General features: G+C 43.8%; 1 protein-coding gene across 1 annotated transcript in view; it reads left to right on the top strand.

The window, feature by feature from the left end:
* The window catches only part of PCDH15 (protocadherin related 15), a 651760-nt gene that overhangs the window by 460539 nt on the left and 166684 nt on the right, over positions 1-24537 (top strand). The window contains exons 15-17 of the mRNA XM_064429942.1: positions 2989-3108; positions 4565-4675; positions 7286-7456. Of these exons, the coding sequence (XP_064286012.1) occupies positions 2989-3108; positions 4565-4675; positions 7286-7456 (402 nt within the window). The remainder of the gene's footprint in view (positions 1-2988; positions 3109-4564; positions 4676-7285; positions 7457-24537) is intronic.

The raw sequence follows: 24537 nt of genomic DNA, 5'->3' as shown, positions 1-24537 counted from the left end.
GGAGTGGAGAGGATTTTTTTTTCCAGTGTTCTTTTCTAGTATCTTTTGTGTTGCATGAAAGAAAACTTAGATAAAATGGAAACGTGTGTGTCCTGAAGGTCTGCACATCTGCAGTCAGTTATTCTGTGTGTAATACATCAAATGCAAGACTTTAGCTTTTGACTTTTACTGTTAGAGCATGGAATTGGAGTTCTGGTGTTTACTGATGTGTCATTTTTGCAACTGTCTCCTTTGTTATCACTTATTAATGTGCTTTATGGTGCTGGAGCCTTTTTATGTTGGCCACAATTTATCTGCACACTGTCAGAAAGGGCTGGTGGGAGCTGTGCCAGCAGCTCCAGGGTGTCTGTCATCTCCTGGGCTGCTTGGATGTGGCAGAATTTTTATAATATTTGATAGTGTTAAATATACGGATTTGTTTTGTTTTGTTTTTAAATATGGGACACCACCTGCAGTACAGTGGCCAGTGCTGGGATCCCCAACACAAGGAAGATCTGTTGGAAAAAGTCCAGAGGAGGCCATGGAGGAGCTGGAGCTCTGCTCTGGAGCCAGGCTGGGAGAGCTGGGGGTGCTCACCTGGAGAGAAGAAGGCTCCAGGGAGAGCTCAGAACCCAGAACCCCTGCCAGGGCCTGAAGGGGATCCAGGAGAGCTGGAGAGGGACTGGGGACAAGGGATGAACAGGACACAGGGAATGACTTCCACTGCCAGAGGGCAGGGATGGATGGGATATTGGGAAGGAATTGTTCCCTGGCAGGGTGGGCAGGCCCTGGCACAGGGTGCCCAGAGCAGCTGGGGCTGCTCTTGGATCCCTGGAAGTGTCCAAGACCAGGTTGGACTTTGCGGTTTGGAGCACCCTGGGATAGTGGAAGATGTCTCTGCCCATGGAAGAGATTGAGATTAGATGATCTTGAATGTCTTTTCCAACCCAAACCAATCTGGCATTCTACACGTCTAATGTCTCCAGAGCTGCTCCTCTCGGATCCATCTGGGAACACCAGGACTTTGTCCTGTTTGGCCAGCAGAAACCTGGGAGATTTCCATCACATGCCATCCCATGACCAGCCAGCACTGTGCCTGGCTCTTCCCACTGATGGGACCATTGTTTAAACAGGGATTAACTGGTTAAACTCTCTTATTTTGAGTTACAGGGTGTCGGTGCCCAGGTAGGGCCTGAGGAGTCTCTGTGAGGAGAGGTGGGAGCTGCCCTGGGCTGAGGCATCCACAGGCTCCTGCACTGGGCACATCCCAGCCCTCAGCCAGCCCTACACAGCTCAGGAAAAGTGGGTTAAGAGAGGGGAAGAGGGGTTAAGAGAGGGAAAAACTGGGTTAAGAGAGCAGAAAAGGGGGTTAAGAGAGAGGAAAAGCGGGGGGAAAGGGATTAAGAGAAGGGAAAATGCCATGTGGCAGCAAGGAGTGAGGAGAGAATGGTGAGGAGGATCTGGGAGTTAAGGAGTGATGTTGAGCCTGGGCTAGAGGCCTGGGATAGGGGACAGTGCTGGTTTGTGCCCCTCTGTCCCCATCCCAGGGTATCTTTTGCTGGCAGGATGTTAAATCAATGTTCCCCATGGCCTCTGTCCTGCCTGGTAGTGCAGGACAGAAGCCACCCAGGCAGTGGGTTCCTGGTTTCCCTTTTTTCCCTCAAGAACACGGGATCTTCCTCTCCTGAGCTGTTCAGGTGGCAGCAAGGAGGTGCCTGAGTGGATGTCAAGGAGCAGCCCTTCTCCAGTGGTGGGAAAACCCCCTGCAAACCATCCTGGAACTTTTCCCAGAAGGTTTTCAGGTTATTTTGGTCTTCTGTCCCCTTCTCCCCCATACATCCCAACCCATTAGGGCACATTCAACTTCCTACACCCACGTGTGACACTCCTGCTGCCTGTTCCAGGAGTAAATAAGCCAAGTCAGTGGCAAAACATGAACATAAAGAGTTGTGGTGTAAGTCTGTATAGTGGTGGTATTATAAATTAAGCCCCACTTGTTTTACCATAAAAAGGCTTCAAATTGTTGGGTTTTATTTCAAAGATTCAGTATTGTCACTCTGAAAATGTTTCCCAGAGAACTCTGCCAACCATTACACCCTTAATTAGGAGCTTTATAAATAAAACAGTAACTATGAGTGCAGGAGGAAATGGGGAGTTAAGTCTTTGCTTTATTGTGAGCACTACAAAACAGGAACGTGAAATAACATCTACATTTGCACCAAACGCTGGAATGACTCTATCCTTTGCCTCCTGCTCTTTTTCCAACATTTCAAACCTTTTTAGGCCCTATAGGTTTAAATATTTGCAGCAACTTTGTGTAAGTTCTGGAGGAAAGAAGAGGGGCTGGTGGGACTCTGGGAATTGAAATGTAGGGACAATGAGAGCACCAGGGAGCAAGGGTTGTGCTGAATCCACAAGTGTTTGTTCATTTGTTCCTCCCTTTCAGGTTGATTACTTGCAAATTTTTCTGAATATTTAAATTCAGAAACGATGACTCCCAAGAAATCTTCTGTCTTTGCTCTCAATGGGCCTTGATTTCGTGCTATTTATCTGCACAAGGATAATTATAAATTTATTCATTTTCAAAACATAATTTAATGGGTATTCAATTGCTGCCAACGCAATATTGGAGCAACAGCATCACTCCTGTGTTTGCTCAAAGCCATGGAGCTCTATGGGTGTTTGTGTTTGCATGTAACAATATTAATCTGGCTCTGTTCACGTTGCTATGAAGATGCTGTCAAATAAGCTCTGTTTACATTTGCAGCTCATCCTTGTTTTCCTTCCTGAGACTGAAAAAGGAGCTTTTATTTCATTTAATCTATATTTATTTCATGGGTTCTTTCAGGTTTAAAGAGTGTTTTTCTCATTTCTGTTTTTTTTTTTTTTTTTTTAAAAAGATGAAGTTCTGTCTTGATGTTTTATAGACCAGAGCTAGGGGGAAAAATAGGGTTAAAATTAATTTTAAAACCCCAAGGTTTTAATAGGGATCTCTTGCTGGTTTTGCAGTTAACTCCAGTTGGAACAACCATCTTCACAGGATTTTCTGGAAACAATGGTGCTATTGACATTGATGATGGTCCCAATGGCCAGATAGAATATGTCATCCAGTACAATCCTAATGACAAGGTACAGCCATTCAGGCTTTTTTCTTATATTTCTATTTCAATTTCTATTTCAATTTATTAATACTTACATATTTATATTATATATTTATATATTTATATAGCATTAAATAGTAAATGAGCAAGAGGTGTCTGTTGAGCATAAAGAAATGTTTTCCTTCCCGTCGAGTATTCTCTCTGTCCATGAGCTCTGTAACCATAGATGAATTTACCTTCCCTCTCATCTACCTGCCTCGCTGTCAGCAGTTGGATCATTTCACTTTCAATAATGCCCAGAGAAACTGTGTCTATCCCATCCCTGGAAGTGCCCAAGGCCAGGTTGGACACTGGGGCTTGGAGGATCCTGGAATACTGGAAGGTGTCCCTGCCCATGGCAGAGGTGGGACTGGATGTGCTTTGAGATCCCTTCCAACCCAAACCATTCTGGGATTCCATGAATTCCGTTTTGCCTCAGTATAAATCCTCTCATTGATTTCCCCCCCCTTGATGGGAACTAGGAATATTTTATCCCAAAAGCTGAGTGCCACACCTCAGACTATCTCCAGTTATTTATCAGTCTGGGATGCCCTTCCCAATCCTGTTTTCCTGCCCACCACAGATTCCCCATGCTGCATGGGGAATTTAATACTCATTGTCGTTTATTTGCTGAAAAAACTCCTTCAATTTTAGCAGTTATTAGGCTCTTAAAGGAAAAAAGCCTTGCTATGTGATGTCAAGAAACAATATTCCTGTGTGCCTCTGCTGTGTTTGGAATCTTGTATTGCTGTTGCCTGTTCAAAATACTTAAACATTATCTTCAACACCAAGAAATTGAAGCATGGAAAGATGGGGGATTTTTTAATTAGATTAATTTGATAATGAAATTGCAATTGGATCTCAGGTCAGAAATTTGTGCTCTGCTGCCAGTTGTTGCCCCAGCTTTGTCACCTGAGTTAGTGGAAGCAAATACACGGAACAAATTGTATTTCACCTGATTTAACATCTGCATTTACCCTGAAATGTGAATTTCCTTGGATAGGAACGTATGCATGAGCTGGCACCTAAATGTTGATGCTCTCTGCTTGTTTAGCACTTCATTGCCCCCATGAAAGGCAGAATAAAGAGCACATAAGTACAATGATGTGGATTTCTTATCTCTACTGCTTGAGCACACCATTTGAATGCACCACTGCAAATTCATGATGGCAGAGGGGAAAGAAGCAAACCAGTCAGACTTTTGTGGCTGGAAGTAGTAACAGATAGGTAAAGAATCCAGGAGAATTCTGTTCTGTAGAGCTTCATTATTGGAGGGTTCTTCAGGAGCTGATTGGGTGGGGAGAAAGCATAGAAGGCTTTTTAATCTCTGATCTGAAGAGCAGATGCAGCCTTGGAATCCCAACCAAGGATCATCTCCTTGTGGCCCAGCTACAACACAACTTTGAGGCATGTTCAATGTTATTGTGTTGTTTTCTCATTTGCAGACTTCCAACAGGACCTTTGATATTCCTCTCACTTTGTCCGGAGCAGTAGTTCTGAGGGAAAGACTAAATTATGAAGAAAAGACTCGTTATTTTGTCATTGTGCAAGCAAATGTGAGTATAAATCTCTTGAAGGCCATTTATGCCCCTTATTTAGGTGTGAGTTTAGTTTCCTTCCCAAGGAAAGGCAGAGCCTTGCTGAAATACCAGCTCTGATAAATCCTCTTCTGCTGAAGATCTCATTTAAGATTTATCCAGGCTGTTGAAAGCTCAGGCATATTATTACTGCTTAAAGAAGCTTGCTCAGTGTGTGACAAGCCAACCTTTTTGGCACAAGAAGCAACTTGCAAATGTGCAGTGAAGCCCATGCAGAAAAGTGCAGCCTCATGGCACTAAATGTCCTATTTTCCAACAAATCTGGCAAGGCTAATTTTCACTCAGATGAGTTTAATGGACACAATTTCATTGTATTCTTCAGGTTGGAAATGCATTTTGTTATAAAGAGGTGATTTTTACATCAAGTCATACTGCAAGTGTACGGAGAGGTTTTTCCAGAGTGGCTGGCAGTGGATAACTGAGAAGAAAAGTGATGTATAAACTGTATCTCAGATATCTGTCATCAGAGTGGGGTTTTGATGCCCTTGATGGCTGTGAAAGGTTTTTTCCCTTTTTGTCCTTCTGATAACGAAAACGTTTCTGTTGTTCACGGATGTTGTGATACATCTTTGTTCATGGGAAATGATATTTGCTCTGAAGCAACTGGAGATCCTGAATCCACACCTCCACATTCCTGTCATCTCTCTAACACAGAAGTGTAGATACATTTTGAAATCTCTTTTCTTACCTATTTTCTGGCATGTTCAGCATTCTGCCAGCAGAAACCAGGCCCCAATGGTGGCTGAATGCTCCTTGCCCCTGTGCTCAGCTGAGACCCCACCTGCAGAGCTGCCCCAGCCCTGGGGCCAGCACAGGAGGGACCTGGAGCTGCTGGAGAGAGCCCAGGGAGGCACCAGGATGAGCAGAGGGATGGAGCAGCTCTGCTGGGAGGAAAGGCTGGCACAGCTGGGGGTGTTCAGTTTTGGAGTGACCTCACTGTGGCCTTCCAGAACCTGAAGGAGCTGGCAAGGATGGAGAGGGACTTTGCCGAGGGATGGGGTGCCATGACAAAGGGGAATGGCTTCAAACTGACAGAAAGCAGGGTCAGATGGGATATTAGGAAGGAATTCCTTCCTGTGAGCCTGGGGAGACCCTGTTACAGGATACACAAAGAAGCTGTGGCTGTGCCTGGATCCCTGGAAGTCCAAGGGACAGGCCTGAGGGCCCCTTCTGAGCTGGGGCTCCTCTCCAGCCTGAGCAGCCCCGGCTCCCGCAGCCTTTCCTGGGCACCCAGAGGCTCCAGGCCCTTGCTCAGCTCCAGCAGCTGCTGGCCCTGCTGTGCTCAGCAGCCAGAGCTGGACACAGCACTGCAGAGGTGCCTGCAGGGCTGCCCCCAGGGCCACCATCCCTCCCTGAGCTGCTGACAATGCTCTTCCTGCTGCCCATTCCTCTCCTAGTGCTGGGAAAAGCCATAAAGTACAGCCCATCCCTGGCAGTGCCCAGGGCCAGGTTGGACAGGGCTTGGAGCAGCCTGGGACAGCTCGGTGTCCCTGTCCATGGCAGGGGTGGCACTGGATGGGCTTTAAGTCCCTCCCAACCCAAACCAGCCTGGGATTTTATAACCCCACAGGCTGCATTGAATTGTCTCTGGTGTGTACTGTGCAATCACATTCCTCTGATTACACTGTCAGTGCTATATTGTCCTTGCATCCTGAAGATACTGCTGGAAATTAATTACTCTCTATCTGCTTTGATCCAGAATTACTCAGAGGCACTTACTGGAGGAATGTAGAAATAGTTTAGTTGATGATCAAAGCTGCTCCTTGTAGCTGGAATTGTTTTTCATCACTGACCGTGAAGAAAGCTGAATGCAGAAATTCCCATATTTACTCGAAATGCGAAGCTGCTGCAAGAACTGAGTGGACTACAAAATAGGAAAAAAAAAATATGTATCCAATCCTGTTTATAGCAATGGCCTCTTCATCTAACATAGCTGATGTTATTCAACAGCATAAATTAAAAAATGAATTTAAAAATTGCTTTTTTCTTTCAGTGTTACATTAGGATACGAGGGCAAGATGTAATTCATGGCACATATCCCCCCCCAAGACTTTAATTCTGCAAAGGAAAGCTCATGCAGCAGTTCCTCTATGAAAATGGGAATATTTTTGAGCATTTTAAACAAAATATTAGCTAGTCATGATGTTTCTTCATTAAAGGTAGAAAGAAGACTTGAACTGTTGCTAATGTGTACTTTGGGTACAACCACAACAATTTCTGATTATAAATAAGGCACAGGGCCTTTTTATGGTCTATAAACATGCTGCATTATTGTAGTTTTAGTCCTGTAGTTTTCCCAAGCTGTATTATTTCTGAACTCTAGATGTCTTGCAGTATAGCTTCAATTTTTCCCCTAATTCTACTTGTGAGCCTTTCAGGCTGCAGCTCTGAGGCTGAAGTTCCTGTAATTACTCCTAGAACGTGGATAATTCTGATGCTTATATGTTTTATCCTCAGCCTTGCTTAAAACCTTTGGGGTGGTTCTTTTTTAGGAGATTTTTAGGAGCTTTTTTTCAGGAGATTCTGAGTTCAGGAAGTCTCACCAGGTGGATTTGGTTTGCTCCACAGGACCGAGCCCAAAACCTGAACGAGCGGAGGACGAGCACGACCACCCTGACCGTGGACGTGCTCGATGGGGACGATTTGGGACCAATGTTCCTTCCCTGTGTGCTGGTGAACAACACCCGGGACTGCAGACCCCTCACCTACCAAGCCAGCCTGCCAGAGCTGACAGACCCTGTAAGTCCTCTGGGATTTTTCCAGGTTTTATTTGTTTGCCTGTCATCTTCTCCTGTGGGCTGGAAGGTCACCTGTGCTTGATGCCGTGTTTTATGTGCCAAGCAATGGGAAGCCAAGGTAAGATGCATGTGGGGATGATGGTGAAATTCCAGCTTAGATCCAGTGCCAAACTGCCTGTTGGCTGCAAGGGCTGAGTCTTGCAGAAATTGGGTACATTTTGGAATTGCTTTTGCTGATCAGTCCATGTTTTGCTCTCAAAATATCTCCAAGAAGCACTTTTGGGTGGGGACTTGATATTATTGCATTGAGGGTTGATATAAACTGTAGGAGAAAGATTTTTGGGAAGAGGAAGCATGAGTCACTGACCCCTGAAAGGATTTTTGTTGCAATTATCAGGTTTTGATCAAGAGGTAGTGAAGAGCAATGGGGGTTTATTCCATGTAGGTCCTTGCACTCTCTGCAGTTAATCCATCCATGGGGCTGAGTAAAGGTGAGTTTAAGGCTCATTTCACACTCCATGCACACATGAATCCCAAAATGAGGTGATAACTTTTACATTCTTCTTGCAACTTGGTGCCAACTGCCATTCCTTACAGCAGAGCTGCTGCTTGGGCATCTGCATTTCTGGTGGGAGAAACAGGAACAGTGACTGCTGAAATAATATTGATATGGGACCTGGGACTCATATAATTAAGAATAAAAAAGGCAGAACCAGTCAAATCATCACGTACTGCCCTATCTGATTAATTCTGACATTAAAATGACATTACAATAATGTGAAGCTTTGGCATTAAGGTTTTTAACTTTAGTTTTTTGTCACAGCACACACTCTGTGTCCTGCTGCCTCCAGCCAAGGCCAGGTTTAGGTTGGAAGTTGTCTTGGTTTGAAAAGACAGGTGTGTGCTAAGGAAGGCAGAAGCCTCCCCTGAAATGGAAAATGTAAACCCCCTCCCACCCACTTATTATAATTTTGAAATTAAGGGGCTCTCAGGAAAATATATGGGAACAGGAATAACAGTTTTTTATCAGGAAAGGGAAAAAAAAAGCCCAACCAAAACAAAACAAAACAATGCAGTAACACAAAACACCACTGCCAGAGTCAGAGCAGGAGCTGTCCCCCTGTGTGTCAGGGTGGTGGCACAGTCCCATCCCATGGGGGCTCAGCCCTCCTGCAGTGCCAGCTGTGCTTCTGCTGGAGCAGGGATCCTGCACAAGGGGGGAGTTTTCCTCTGGAGCTCCAGGGCTGCTGGAGATGGGCCTGCTCTTCCTCTGGGAATGCAGGGCAGGAGAAAGCTGCTCCTCTGGGAATGCAGGGGGCAAAGGCTGCTGTGCTGTTCCAGGCTCAGATTGTATCCAGGTAGGAATGCTTGGCTCCTGCCCTGGGCAGAGCATCTCCCCCTGGGAGGATGGAATTTTGTCAGCCATGCAGGGACACTCAGTGGCCATGAACAGCAGAGATCTCCTGGAGGGAGGATTGGCTGTGGGAAGAGATAAAGGAAACTGCCCAATGAGCAGAAGAGAACTGCCCCACCTCTGACAGGTGGGGATAGAGTACACACCCCCATTTCCAACCTAAGACATCAGGAGATTCCTGCTCTTCCCTGCCTTATCTCCCTTCCTGTCCTATGCCTTGCACTCTTTTCCCATCCCACACATTTTGGTGTCTTGCTTGGTGTGGCCTGAGGACTCCTGCTGCAATTATCCTTGGGTTGGCTCAAGGGAAGGAAGAGATGATCCCTATTTAACCTTGGAGTATTGATTTCCACATCTTCCCCACGCACACTTCGACACCTTGGTGTACTTGAAGACCCTTTGTAGCTGTGTTGTGCTTGGGATTTGGAGAAGAACTGCCTTGACTTTAAATTCTGCTTTAATTTGCTTTGGGCTTGGTGGCATTTTGAGGAAAGGGACAGCTCCCTGTCCAGCTGAGTGTGGGACCTCCTCAGGGTGAGCCCCCAGACAATGCAGGATGAGGGACTGTGACCCCATTTCACCTGCACAGATCTGTTATCATTCCCAGGGTGGCAGCAGATGAGGCAGGAATTATAAATAACTGGTGTTTTTATGGGTTTTTATCTGCTTATCTGAAGGTATAACAGACCAGACAGTTTTTGTGGTGCTGCCTCTCAGTCAGAGGATTCCATCTCCAGCTCTGCTCCTGCCCTTGGCCAGGCACGTTCCCCACTGGAAGACAAAGCAGTGTCTGCCAGGGAGAGAGGCTGGGCCAGGAACAATCTGACCTGGGATTTAGGTACTGAGCTGAAAACTCATTTATTTAAACTTCCTAAGCTGCAGCGTGCTCAGGGGCAGCTGCTTTTGTTTGGTTTTTAGCTTTTCTTATGTCACACTGCCCCTGATCTATGAAATGAGCCCTGGGTTCTGTTGATGAACCACGGACTCTTGGCTGTTTATCTCTTTGCAGCACTTTTGATAAACCTGAGTGGAAGAAGTTATACTTTGAACCTCAAATATTTACTTGACTTTTAAGTGATAATTCCTTTGGAAGATATAGATTATACCTGGATTCAGCTAGGAAAGATTTATATTACATTTATCCTTTACATTTTTATGTGTTATATTTATTCTTTACTAAGCTACTCCATAGCTACCATTACCCTACTCCTGAGGCTAAAGGACTATTTTTAGTTTTACATCACCTTTATTAAAATTATTTTTAATTTGCTTTTTAATTTTTCAATGAAGATGAGAAGGAATATTAATGATTGAGGAATAAAGCTGAAGTATGAATTATTCAGAGGCTGTAGCTGGAAAGAGAAGTCCTGCTTTGCTGGGCAAGATGTCCACTCAGCTGACCCCTAAAATAAAGCATTTAATGTCACTGGCAAGAGTAATATTTTGGTCCAGTATAGTTGCAATCTATCTATTAGTTTACTGAGGTGAAAATTTGGGAATTAATTACTTTCTATTAGCTGAATTTCAATTTCCAAGAAAACCTATGTTGGTTGTTGATTAGGTTTGGGGATTTTTGTTGTTGTTGCTGCATTGCTTTATATTTATATTATATTTTAGTGTTTCTGTGTCTGATCAGCTCTGGTAATTAATTTTTTCCCCCTCTTGTATCAGGAAGACTTGAATAAGTTAGCATATATTATCAGGATGTGCGAGTCATCACGTGGAGTTAAAAAGTACAACCTCATGAATATCTCATAACATGGGCAAGAGAATTTCTCCTCTTTTTTCCCCCTTCAGTCCATTCCTGTCTCACTCACAGTGTGAAGGTTTCCTCCACTTCTGTACTCAGTATTTTCCATCACCTTGCAAAGAAGAAAAGCCTGTTAGGCAGCAAAATATAGATTAGATTTATTTAATTAATTGCTGGGCTAGATTTGCAACCATGGGATTTATTTTGGGGTTCCATGAGGTTAATATGGGGTTCCATGGGGTAATTATGGAGTTCCATGGGGTTATTTTGGGGTTTCATGGGGCAATTATGAGCCCCCATGGTCACTAAGACACTCCATGACACCAAAAATTTTGTACTCAAAAGTGAGATTGGACCTCACTGTTCTACAAGTTCCCTGTTCTTGTACCTCTGATGGGTTCTCCTGCATGGAAAGGGTTTAGGTTTGTACTGATTATGCTCAGAATCCTGAGGAATTGTGTCAGGGACCTCACGGGGTCTGTGAGCTCAGGTGCCCTCATGGAGCTGAGCCTGAGCAGAGCATGGAGAGATGAAAGGCTAAAAAATAATAAATAAAACCTTCTCAAAAAGCAGTGAAGTGGAGAGGGGTGAAAAAATACACTGCAGAGTAGGAGGTGCCCCTGGAGGTCTTTATTAGTGAGAAGGACCTCTTCAGTTCCATCAGTTTGGATTCAGGGGGAGAAATCTGCATTTTTCTGAGGAGGCGTTGTAATCCCGCTAATGAGGTGGGATTGGGAGCAAAGGACACTTCCAGAGGGTGTTAATCAGCTCTGGACAAATCAATTTCTGCTGATTATTGGTAATTAATTAGCACTGTACAGGATGTGCTAATTAATTACCAATAATCAGCATAAAATTGGACTAGAATTGGTTTTGAACTTCATGACCTCACAGGTCTTCTCCAACATAGTTAATTCTGTGATTAATTCTGGTTTTGGGCACCTCTGAGCTTGAGGATGGCAAACCCCTGACAAGTCCTTCCAACTGAATTCCCTTGCAGTTCCTTCCTCTGGCCCTGCAAATCCCAATTCCTCCCAAACACAAAACCTCCTGGAATTTTCTGCAGATACACATTAATATAAAACCTATGGCAGCAGCAGCACAAGTGAAAATTCTGGAAACAGCATCTCCCCATCTTGGTTATACTAATCAAAGAGGAAAGTTCAGCAGAATGTTCTGGATTGCCTCCAGTGGTCATTAAATCAATTAATTAATTATTACCTCATTTTGCTGTGGGAAGTACTGGTACAAATGATCCAGGGATCTGCCGTGGAATGAACCCCAAGTAACTACCCCTGAATTGGGAGAGATTTTCTGGTTCACCTGGAAGTCCCATGCAGCTGCCAAGGAAGATTTTTAGGATACCGAAAGACACAGCCCTCAGATTTTGGCCTGTTGGGCTGAGTTGAAGTGGCTGTGTGTAGTTAAATCCACTTTAATAGAAGCTAGATGAGGAGTGCCTCTCTTAACTGTGTGAGTGGTAAAATCCCACAGACTAATTGGGTTTTTTCTTGATGACTTCTAAACTCGATTGTTAAAGACAATTCACAGGGAGGGAATCACCCCTAATAACAATCAAACTGCCTAAAACTAAAAAATCATCTTCAGTTGCCACTTTGTCCACTTAGTCTTTTTTTTCTTTTTTTTTCTTTTTTTTTGTGTTTTTGTGTGTGTGTTTGTCAGATATGGGACATTTTAAACTGCAAATGTTCACAGTTAATGTAGGGAGTTGTTGGTTTCTGGAGCAGTTCAGTCTCAATCTGCCTTTATTTTCTTTGCCTTATTTGTACTATGATTTGGCTTTTTTAATTCAAACATGATAAAAGAGCTTTGCCAGCCATTGGCCTGTTGAGACTTATGAGCTACATTTGTGATTCAGTGGCATCAAGCCTCAGGAAATTATTTGGGATTTGATTTGTTTCTAATTATTCCTTTCCCAGCTGAACAGGCTCTGTCCAGTTTTTGGGAGTGCTGCTAAATGCTTTGTAGGGGGTGGAATTTATGCTTCCTGCTGGAATTAGCCCATGATTGACTACAGTTGTGTCTGCTGGCAAAACGAAGTGTTCAAAGTCTGCCTTCCAGAGAAAACAGAGTTTTCATCATTAGGAGAATTGTTTCTCTTTATACAAATCATTTTGGGCAAGAAAAAAGTGATTTTGTGTTTTGAATAGGCAGCATCCAGCCCTGCTCTTAATTAGACTAAAATCTTTGGTGCAAGATAATTAGTGCTGGGCTGAGATGAATGGGAGTTCCTAGGTACTTTCATTCCAAAAATTATTTGGTGGACAGGGCATTGGTGTCAATTCAGGAAATAACCAGAGAAATATTTTAAAAACTGCTGTGTCTCTACAGTCTTGTTTTAAGTAAATTGGACAAGAACTTCATGACTGAGGCTCTGAACAGTCCCTCTACCACTGAAAGATGAGCAAAATGTCCCATTTTTGCAGGGATTAATTTTTCAGTAGCAATTTAGGTGAATGCTGCGACTCGGAGGAGTGGAGGGGAAATGCAGATTGACTTCCCTGACACCTCTGCAGCTGTCAGGGTGCTTTTTGTGGAGGAAGGCAGAGTTGTGGCCAAGCTACTTGCCACTGGAGGTAGATAGCAATTTTTCTAATTAAATTTCAGCAGAGATGCAAGATGAACAGATAGGTGATCATGAAGTGCTTTGGAAGTGGGAAAGCAAGGCAAAAAAAAACAATTATAAAATCCTCTTGTGGCTGTAGCCACCCTGTTTATTCCAGGCAAACCTTTCATTTGCATTTCCCCCCTCTTTTCACTCCAATTGCAGCCCTACAGAGGGCACCCGATTGATGTGAACTTCAAGGTAATGGATCAAATTCACAATATTGGGCTGGTTTTTAACCTGGTTTGGTGATTTTGAATGAATAACTTGGCAAAGTCAAAATGGACAGCTTTGACAAGCTATTGATTATCTGCTAGTACCTGACAGGGAGCTATAAAAGGTGTTTGAAGTCTGCTGATGTGATTTTCCCTATCCTTCCCCTTTTTAGGATTGATTGTGTGTCTCCCACATGCCATCTCTTGATAGGTAGGGTCTTTTTTTTTTTTAAGGAAAGTGTCACTGAAAAGGTAGCGAAGCATGAAAAGGTTAAAATCACAAAGATGTGATGTTACAGATAATTAAATTTTATATATTTGGGAGGATACCAGGATGGCTAATTAAAAAGAATTGTCAGTAAAATTGTCAGGAACTTTAATATGTGAATGCATAAACCTGAGAATAATCTCCCTTAGCAGCCAGGCAAGCTCTTCCCTTGGCTGATGTATTGATCAGGCAGGACAGTCTCTGTTAATCTGAGATTAACCTCTATCTTTAAATATAAATGTTTTTCAGATAGAGGAGAGGTTCATTCGCCTGGTTTGTCCTTCAAAATCAAACAAAATCTTGATTTTAACTTCCAAAATGTAATGATTGTCTAAAGAACCAGGTGTTTCAAATAACACTGTGGTTCAGCAAATTATAGCAAGGCTGCAGAATAAGGGAATAAAGTCTGAAAGGCACTTTACTTCAGGGGATTTTAACCCAGTTGTGGTTCAGAAGTTGAGTTGCTGTCTGTGGGTAAAAAAAAAAAAATTAAAAAAATATATATTTTTATATATATAGTAGTTCTAATCCTCAAAAGTGGAGGCTTTAAGGGGAAGAGGATCAAGTTTGCCTGAAAAGTGAGAAGATTTTGGTCAAAAAAATGAAACGGGGAAAGAAAAATGTCCCTGCAGATCATCTTTGAAGTTGTTTTTGGGTTGAGAGAAGCATATTTTGGGTATTGCTGGGGCTGGGTTGTGGGACACAGAGGCCCTGGGGCTCCCTGGGTGGCACAGGAGCTGCTCTGGGAGCTCTGCAGAGGCTCAGGGTGGGCTGGAAATCTGGCTGCTGCTGCAAACAGGGTCATTTTCTAGCTATTTACCAAGCTGTAAAGTTAAATCTCAAATCTGATTCGTTATCAAGGCAGGAATAAACTGGTAAAAATGACTGATTTTATAATTTATTATTTTGTTTTCAAATCTGGAAATGTTTCATCAATTGCCTGTCATTTCTCTAGAAACTTAGAGGTGAGAAGATGTTCTGTTCTTCTGGCTTTGGCAGGAGCTGAGAAGGAAAAGGGTCCTGAGTTTGCTTGGAAGGATTAACAGTGGTTCTGAAATGAGAAGGGATTTTCTTTCAGGAAGGAAGAGGAGCTGCTTTGATTCCAGCTTTGGTCACAGCCACAGCAATCCAATCCATCCAAGGCTGGAGAGGGAGCTCCAGGGGGTTGATGTGGGCAACAGGGCAGGTTCAGGAGCACAAACCACCTTTTAGTGCAGCAAAAGTGAGGCTAAAAATCAAATTAATGAATTAATCAACACCCAAGTGCTGATTGAGGAGCTCCTGTAAGATTCAATTCTGTTTTCTCTTCCATAGATCTGTGTCTGTTACTGCACCAAGAGGAGCTGTTGTCACAAGGGAAACATATGTGGCAATTTATTTGATCCTTAAATGTCACTTGGAAGCATTTGAAGGCTTTAAATGTTGACATTTAAACAAAATATTCTTGCAGTGATGCTTTATTAGCCAACTTCACTCCAGAAAAATTCTCATCTCTGTCACATTCCTGGGCCTTGCAGAGAGAATTATTTCAGTGCCTGGGTTGTCCCATTAAACTGTAGCTGATCATTAGGGGTCAGGAGGAATTATTTCTCTTTTCAGCTTGTTGTCACAATTCAGAGGGTGCAGATTAATTCCTCAATTAATCAAACATGGGCTGCAAAACCTTAATTGGTGAATATTTGTTAGTAAACGTTAAAATGAAATCGCCTTTGGAAATTAAATGAGAAAATCCCCCTTCCCAGGACAGTCATGTTTGCTCTGCTCCATGCTATTGATAATTGTTTTGTGGAAAACATTCCTTGAATCCTAAAGGTCTTTCCTGTGGAGAATATGGAAATTCCTGGTGAGTGGAACTTCCTCTTCTGAAAGGAGAAAATGGGATTAATCTCCATTTGGCTCTGGATCCATACCCTGGACAGCACAGCAGTGCTGGGGAGGCAGGGGTGTGCTTGGCAAATAATTCCTGCTTTTTGTCCTGGGGTTGGAAAAGAAAAGCATTTAATAAAAGACAAAATTTCCCTGTTTCACCCTCAAAAGATGTGTGGATGAGATTAAGGATGAAGGATGTGAGTGCTGCAGGTGAGGTGTGTACACACACACACGTTACAGCTGCACAAATTTATTGAAAATACATCCAAAATTTAGCTGGCAAAACCCATTTTTTTCCTATAACCTTCAATCTAAAAGTACCCCTTTTAATGTTACCATTAAATCAGTGTAATAAAATGGATTTAATAATGGTGAGGCAGAATTTGTAACTGGCTCTGGCCACAAAATCTCTCCCTAAAATTCTTTTTTCTGATAGGATGGCAAACGTTTAATGATGAGAGGACAGTGGTGGATACAGCTGGAATAAAGTAGCGAGGTAGCTCCAGGTGACATTTCCCCTCCTGAACTGGAAAAGTGCTCATTGAGTAACCAAAACAGAGGAAAATCAGTACAGAAAATGAAAATGTTCTTCAGGCTGAGAGGGGGAACTGCAGTGGGGTTTTGGTGACCCCAAACGTCCCCCTCCTGTTTGAGCCTTCTGAAATCCCCACTGCTGTGAGACTCTGCACCTGGCTGGCTCCTGCAGCTGAGGAAATGCCAAATTCTCTGCAGGAAAGATGAAATGTGGCCATAAGAGAAAGAACCACCAATATCATTGTAATAAAATATCTGTGTAAAGAGAGTCAGCCAAGAGACAAAGGGCCTGGGTGAAATACTGAACTGTTCATCTTGATGTTTCTCTTTCTTTTTTGGATTTCAAATTAATTACTCTCTGGGTTTTTGGGTTTTTGTCTAGCTCCATACAGCTGAAATTAAGAAAGATACCACCACTGGTACTGGTTATATTTTCCCACCAAATCCTTCTCCTTTTTTATCATTTGCTTGTAACTTCTTGTGCCTTTTGTGGTGTATTATTGTGTGGCTGATTTTTCTAAAGGCACAGAGAAGCCATTAGCCTGTTGTCTTTAGAAATATAAATTTATAAATTCTATTATATATCTACATCTATCTATAAATAAATTAATTTATTTATTTATTTATAGATAGATGTAGATATATAATAGAATTATCCCTCTGTGAGAAATAGCATTTATAAGGAAAGAAAATGGGGTAATATTACATTTTTTTAATTGCAAAGAAATTGCCCTTAGAAATTAAAATAAAAATAATCTGGAAGTCTTTGTGGTGGTGCTACATGTTTGTTGAATGTTTCCTGATTTTTGGGGAGATGTAGGTGCCTGTCTTAGGTTTTACAGTTTACTCCTCTGCACAGAAATCAGGATAATAAGAAACCTACATCAAGAATTTGAGGGATAATCAAGGAAATAGATTTCCTAGTTGTATGGAGAAAAAAGCCAAATGTCAAAAAAGAAATGTTTATTGTTCTTTACTGCCAGTCATCACCTTGGAAGGAGAAGAAGCTCTGGCCTGAATTCTGGTTGTACTGAGGCAGGAAGCCCATTGCATAATGCATTTCATTTAGTTCCCTGCACAGACACTGCTGGGGACACTTCTTATCAAGCATGTCAGATACAGAAAAAGCAATTTAGTAAGCACTGTGATCAGATCCTGATGAAATTCAATTCTTTTTTGGCCCTGCTGTTCCTGGGAGACATCATTGATAAAAATAGTCTCTGTTTTCCTCTGCGCTCGGGTTCATTATGCTCTCTTGCTGCTCTTTCAAAATGTTGGGTGTTTTTTCCCCTCAAAGGTTGCTTTTTTTTTACAAATGAATGGAAGGAATTGTGTTCTCTGACAGCTTACTCTGTTAACAACCCAAGCTGCCAGGATATTTGAATTTTACAGTTTTCATTTCAAGAAATTGCATAAACATGGGGCATGACAGAAACCCAGGGACACAGCAGCCAGGGGTTGTATTGAACAGCTAAATCAGGTGCTAAAAGCTGTTTGATAATTTAGTGCTGAGTTTAGAAAGAAGGTGACTTGAATAATTAATCCTGTGTCTTAATTTTTCCCATTGGTCACTAAAACACTTTTTTACCCCCAGAGAAGACAGGAGAGGCCAGGTCACCAACAGCATAAATTACCCACTGTGGCTTTTTAGCTGTGGCTCTGGAAATGAAGGGGAACTTCTGAAAAATAAATAAAGAAAAAAGTGAGTTTTGTTTTAAATTTGCAGATCAGTTCTGGGGCCCAGCACAGGAGGGACCTGGAGCTGCTGGAGAGAGCCCAGGGAGGCACCAGGATGAGCAGAGGGATGGAGCAGCTCTGCTGGAGGAAAGGCTGGGACAGCTGGGGGTGTTCAGCTGGAGAGGAGAAGCTTTGGGGTGACCAAATTGTGGCTTTCCAGTGCCTGAAGGGGCTCCAGGAAACATGGAGAGAAATTTTGGACATGGGCCTGGAGTGCCAGGACACAGGGAATGGCTTCCCACTGCCAGACAACAGGTTTAGATTGGATATTAGGAGAACATTCCTCCCTGTGAGGATGGGCAGGCTCTGGCACAGCTTTGCCCAGAGCAGCTGTGGCTGCCCCATCATTTCCCTCATCAGGGGTTAAATAAAAGTTGTGGATGTGGCACTTGAGGATGTGGATTAGTGGTGATGGATTGATGGTTGGACTGGATGATCTAAAGCTCTTTTTCAACCTTACTGATTCTGTAATTCTAAGAAGTATAAATGGGGTGAATTAGCTCTCAGTCTCTGGGGTTTAGCAGTGTAGATTTGGTTTCCTCGTGTTGTTGTGCCCTTTTTTGGGAAGTGTTTCCAGGCCCAGAATTTTTGCTAAGTAAACCTCTTTTTAGCTCCTATGATATCTTGATCTAACAATTTTCTGCAGAGAATTTATTCTCTTTCAGAGTGTGTTTTAAATCCATGCTTGGATTTAAAGTCTCCGAAGCATTCAGCTGAGGTCTTGTCCCACAGTTTGGGTTCCTGTGTTGTGGCAATGTGAAGGGTCAGAAGATCCCATTCCCCCTGGATTCCTGTACATCTGTGTGTCACATCAGCCTTCAGAGAGCAGCACAGGAATTCCTGCAGGCTCCTGATGTGAGGCTCTGCCTCCCCAGGCTCTGATCAAAGGCAGGAATGTGTAACTGCCAGTAAGAAGGCAAGAAAAGAGGGAGAATGGTGCGACCCTACAAAAGGGAGATTTGATGTGACACCGTGGTTCGACTAGCGATGAGATTTTGGTGGTACCTCCTACATTTGTAGCGCGATTCCTGCTTTTTGGATTGACTCTTTTGTGGTTGGATAACTCCACTGAAACGTTCCCCACGTTTTGCTGACATGCAAGTGCTCTGTGATGGATTTCTGCTCATTAGTGTTTTGTCACAGCCCTTGTTGTGCTGGCAGAGCAGTTCATGCAGCAGCAAGGAATGATGTTGAAATGGTTGTGCAGCTCTCCCTGCTGTTTTAGTGCTGAGTGTTGGCAAAGTCACAGGCAGTTCTGCACAGCATGGAGAGAACTCAGCTCATTTCCCACTTACAGCTTGTATTCCAACCTCAGGAAAGCACAAGGAGAACCAGTGTGACCATAATGATTCATCAATTCATCAAGAACTTTGTTGGTTTAATAGTGCAGGGCTCCCTGGGAAGGGGTTCTGGATGGCACCAGGGGCAATGTATATTGTTGTAGTGATATTTTCCATCTGGAGAAAAGCTCCTCAGCCTTGTTTTTTTTTGAGTTCAGCAGCAAATTCCTCAGCTGAGCTGTGAGAATGATGCAGGTGGAAGGTCCTGAGACTTTATCTGAAGTGCACTGGTCACAGTTAGAGCTGCCTGCAAAAATAATAATTTTCAGGGTATCAGATATTGGTATGAGATGTCCAATGGGAACTGATTGTGCTAATACAGAATCCCAGGGTGGCTCAGGCTGAATCCCAGGTGGCCCCAATCCAGGAGCTCCAGGACCCTCTTGATTTAGGTTTTTGGCCACCTTAGTGCCTTAACAACTCAGTCTCCAGTGGGACTCATGGGTAGAAAATGTCTTGCTTTGTTTGACTCCTTAATAAATTGACAGTGTAGGTTTTTGTCCCTACTCTCAGTGAATTTCTTGAGCTCACCTCTGTGAATCCAAACAAAACTTTGGGGACTCCTGCTTTCCATGCAGTTTTGTCATTTGCAGTATTTTCCACCTGTGTGGTGGCCCTGGCCCCTGAGCCCCAGGGATGTTTCTGGTGAGAGTTCAAGTGGTTGTGAATCATCGCAGCAGCATCACCAGAGTGAAACCTGGAGCTGGTTCATGGTCTGGCGTCTTCAATTGTACAGAAAGCACCTCTCAGGAATACATTAGCTGCTCAAAAAAGAACCTTCCTAGGTGAGGAATGTTGGCTTCAGTTGGCTTTCAGTTTCTTAGAACGCAATGATCTTCATGGTAACAAGCAAAAAACAGGCCCCAAATACACCACAAAAACCCCCAAAAATACACCATAAACCTCCCCACAAATGGAAAAGGCAGCTCTGAGCAGAAAATTTTGTTATTCCAGCTCCCCAAATGTGCCATTTCCTTTCTCTTCCTTCTCATTATCCCCAAAGGAAGTTTTGCCTAAGTATCTATGGTTGGCAAATTCAGCTTTGCATCTCAGGTAGATGGAAGAGATAGAAAATCTCTGATTTTTTTTTTAAATCCTTGTTATCAGCTGTACAACAACTATTGTTGTATCCTGACTTTAAAAATAATTCCACATTGTCCACATGCTTTTATTGGAAGCCTTGCATACTTGACATCTTAATTTTAAAAATATATAAAAATAATTGCAAAATATATTACTTTTCTTTTAAAAGTCATGTTTATTTTGGAGTGGTTTTTTATTTTGTTGTTCTTGAAAGCTCCAAATGCATATTCTGCATCTCAGTTGTAAATTCCCTCATAATTATTGCATGGGATCATGGGATGGTGAAATCAATACATAGGCGGGTGCCCAAAAATCCTCTTTGGATTTTTGAATGCAACTGCACTCCTGAATTATTAAGCCCCATTTAAATACATTAATTAAAAATATCAGCTGTTTCTTTTATTCACAATCCTCAGTAGGAGCCTAAAACCCCCTGGCACAAATGGGACTCTTAAATTTGCCTTGTTCCATCCATAACATCTCTGAAGGCCATGGATTTTTGCAGGACCTCCTGGACATCCCACATGGAGAAGGAGCTGCTGTGCTCCCGTGCTGTACACAAAAAAATAGGGGAGAGGAAAATGAGGTTTTTGCTACTACCTTATTCTCTCTGAGCTTTTTTAAAGTATTTTTCTGCCTTGATCATCTTGTGGCCCTGCAGACTCCCTGGCAGGCTCTGCATCACGACTCTGTTTGAAGGAGGATTTTTTAAAATTTATTAATATTTGTGCTAAGAGTTACAAGGTGGGGTTTGGATTCTGCTTTTTGGCCTGCCCAGCTCTGCCATACTGAACACCTGGAGGTCAATTAATCACCACACCAATAACTGAGGGAGCTTTTCCCTAACGAGGAGAATAAATGACTGCGTATTCCACCCTCAGATGGGCAAGATCTTGTTTGGTTTTTAATCACCTGCCAGAGCTTGGGCAGCCTTTCATGCTCCCCATGGAAGAGGTTGGGATTTGAAGGGCAGCTGTTTATTCTGAGTGATCTCCCTGCCCTGCTGTGGCTCCGTGCTGACTTTCCTGGCACTTTTCCCAGCCTTTCCCTGCCAGACCCCCTGGTGCTCTTGCTTTGCCTACAGTTGGCACCCATGGGCACCTCAGACACTTCACTCCTTCGTTAATCTGTTTTCCTTTTAATGAGCTCCCATCTCCTCATGAAGCTCTTGAGAAGGAGCCTGGTAGGGGATTTTTTGGCCTCTTTCAGGGATGTTGGATGCCTGTGGAAGATTCCTACTTTGACTCCTCATTTTTAAAACAATTATTTCTGATTAAAAGCATATACTCACTTTCTTAAGCTTCCTATGTGTGCTTTGATTAATTTCTTAATGTGCTATTACCCATTTTTTAATGTAATGCCTGCTTTATTGTTTCTATGTTTTTGTAGTTCTAATTTCTAAATTTGGATGAAAAAGATGCTGCATTGTCTGTGGCTTATTAAAGCAATATGAAAGCACCTTGAGTTTTGCTTCAAGGCACATCAGCCAATTTAATTCAAAACAGTTCTAAATTTTTTAAGTTGGGGCTGTTCAGCCTGGAGAAGAGAAAGTTGTGGAGAGACCTCACAGTCCCATCCAGTGTCTGAAGGGATTCAGGGAAGCTGGGGAGGGATCCTGCAACATGAACTGGAGTGACAGGACAAGGGGGATGGGTTCAGACTGACAGGGGGGAGATTTAGATGGGTTTGGATTGGAAGGGACCTTAAAGCCCCTCAATTCCCACCCTCTGTGCCATGGACAGGGACACCTTCCACTGTCCCAGGCTACTCCAAGCTCTGTCCAACCTGGGCACTTCCAGGGATCCAGGGGCAGCCCCAGCTGCTCTGGGCATTAATAGTGAGTTTAAATCCAGACTAACAAATGAGATTGGTTTTGTTGTGGGTGTGTTTCTAACTCAAATATGGGGTTTTCTGAGAGGGCTCCAATTGAATTTAAAAATAGCATTTTAGTCTTGGTCAGTTTTCTGCAAAATCTTCTTTCTTCCCATGCAACTTCTATGTCATGCTAAAGCCTTTTAAAAATTCAAGCAGATGTCAAATATATCTTCTTCTCTCTTTCTTTCTGCCTATTTTGAGCTCGTCTCCCTCATTACGCTTTTAAGAGTTTAATTTTTCAAAAAGTCCCAAATGGAATTAGGTGATGACAAAGGACCTGGCCAGTGGGACAGGGACAGGCACAACAGCCATGAGCAGGAGTGGAGTGAGGTCTCAGTTTGGGAGGCCAAGAGCATCCATCCTCATTTTTTATTGTGCCTATCCCTGACATGTCTGTACCTTAAATTCCTTTGGTGTGGAAAAGGCTGGAAGAGCCTCTGGATTTGAGAAACCTGTTGGAAATGCCTGGAGGGACACACCTTGGGGTGTGGTGGCAGGTGACCATGGGGCTGCCTGCACCAGGAGTCAATAAACTGCCTTTCCTCCACCCCTGGCTCCTTCTCCTCCTCCTGGCTCATCCCTTTTCCCTCTGAGTTTCCTCTCAGCATTGCCAAAGCTCTCACAGCTCCCTTCCAGCTCTCAGCAGGATGGCTTCTGACAGCTCTGCCAAAACTTGGCCAAGCGTGGACTCGTCTCATTCCTATTCCCATGCTAAATTTCAAGTCCCCTCTTGCAGAACACAGAGCTTTCCAAAGGAAAGGCTGCCAGGATGAGTTGTATGTGGGGGGAAAAAAAAGGGTGTCTGGCTTTTCACAGAGCTCATTAAGGGTTTTTGTCATGCAGAAAAACATTGCAAGGGGAGGGGAAAGCCTGGTGTGCACACATCCATGTGCGGTACATTTGTGGTTGGTTGAGCAGCCAAGGTCACTGAAACTGTGGGAGTTGGGAATGGCAGCTCTGGAGTTGCCACTGGAGGCTGGATTGGCAGAGATGAAAGCTGGCACCAGTTTTGGGGTGACCTCGCTGTGACCATCCAGGACCTGAAGGAGCTACAAGAAAGATGGAGAGAGACCCTTTACAAGGGGTGGAGGGGGAGGACATGGGGGAATGGCTTCCCACTGCCAGAGGGCAGGCTTAGACGGGATATTGGGAGGATGGGGGTCCCTGTGAGATTCCCAGAGAAGCTGTGGCTGCCCCTGGATCCCTGGCAGTATCCAAGGCCAGGTTGGACAGGGCTTGGAGAAACCTGGGACAGTGGAAGGTGTCCCTGCCCATGGCAGGGAGTGGGAGTTTGGATTTTTAAAGTCCCTTCCAACCCAAACCACTCCATGATTCTACAATTCCATCTCCATGTTAAACATCTGAATTCACTTCCAATTAACTTGAATTGTGAATTCAGATGAGTAAATTGTTCCCTCACCCATCCACACTTTTCCAACGTAGCTATCCCTGCATTGTCCGTGTGGGCACAGTTTGTGGTGATTGGGAGTGGGGCTGGGGCTGAGCCTCATCCCCAGTGGGCTGCAGCTGTGCAGGACAGGTGACTGATATTGCCATTAATGAGCCGTGGGGTGCCCAGGGCACTGACCAATCACACAGAGCAGAGGGCACACAGGTGCACTGCATCAGCGTGAGGGGATAAAAGGCTGGGCTGAAGAAAAGGGCAGATGCTTGCAGCCTTCTGAAGTGTTGTGGTGTTTCTGTGTGTGAGCAGATCCCTGAAGCCTTCTGACCTGGTGAGGTGTTACTGTGTGTGGGGTGAAGCTTTCTGATGTTGTCTGGTGACATTCTGTGTGTCCTGGCTGTCCCAACTGTGGTATGTCTGTACCTTTAAGTGTCTTTTGCAGTGTGTGTTTGTGCATCACAGCCATTCCAGCTCCTGATGATGCTCCAGTTCAGCTTGCTGTTTTCCTATTTTCAGGCATTTGCTGTGTTTCACTCTGTGATGACTGAAATCCCTGATTTGAGGGACTATTTATAGAAATGCAGTCGAGTATTTGTGAGCTTCCTTTATCAAGTGTTTACTATCAGCTTCTAAGCTGATGAGAGGGCTGGAGCACTTTCCCTATGGAGCCAGGCTGGGAGAGTTGTGGCTGGGGAAGAGAAGATTGTGTGGAGACTTCACAGCTCCTTCCAGGGTCTGAAGGGGCTACAGAGGGGGACATCTCAGCAGGAACTGGAGTGACAGGACAATGGGCAAGGGGTTTAGCTTGATAGAGGGGAAATTTAGGTGATGTATAAGGAGGGAATTGTTCCCTGGCAGGGTGGGCAGGCCCTGGCAGAGCTGTGGCTGCCCCTGGATCCCTGGAAGTGCCCAAGGCCAGCTTGGACCTTGGGGCTTGGAGCAGCCTGGGACAGTGGAAGGTGTCCC

This window comes from Passer domesticus, chromosome 8 (assembly GCF_036417665.1).
Source record: "Passer domesticus isolate bPasDom1 chromosome 8, bPasDom1.hap1, whole genome shotgun sequence".
Lineage (NCBI taxonomy): Eukaryota > Metazoa > Chordata > Aves > Passeriformes > Passeridae > Passer > Passer domesticus.
The sequence above is the reverse complement of the archived record's forward strand: the minus strand, read 5'-3'. Positions and strand labels throughout refer to the sequence as shown.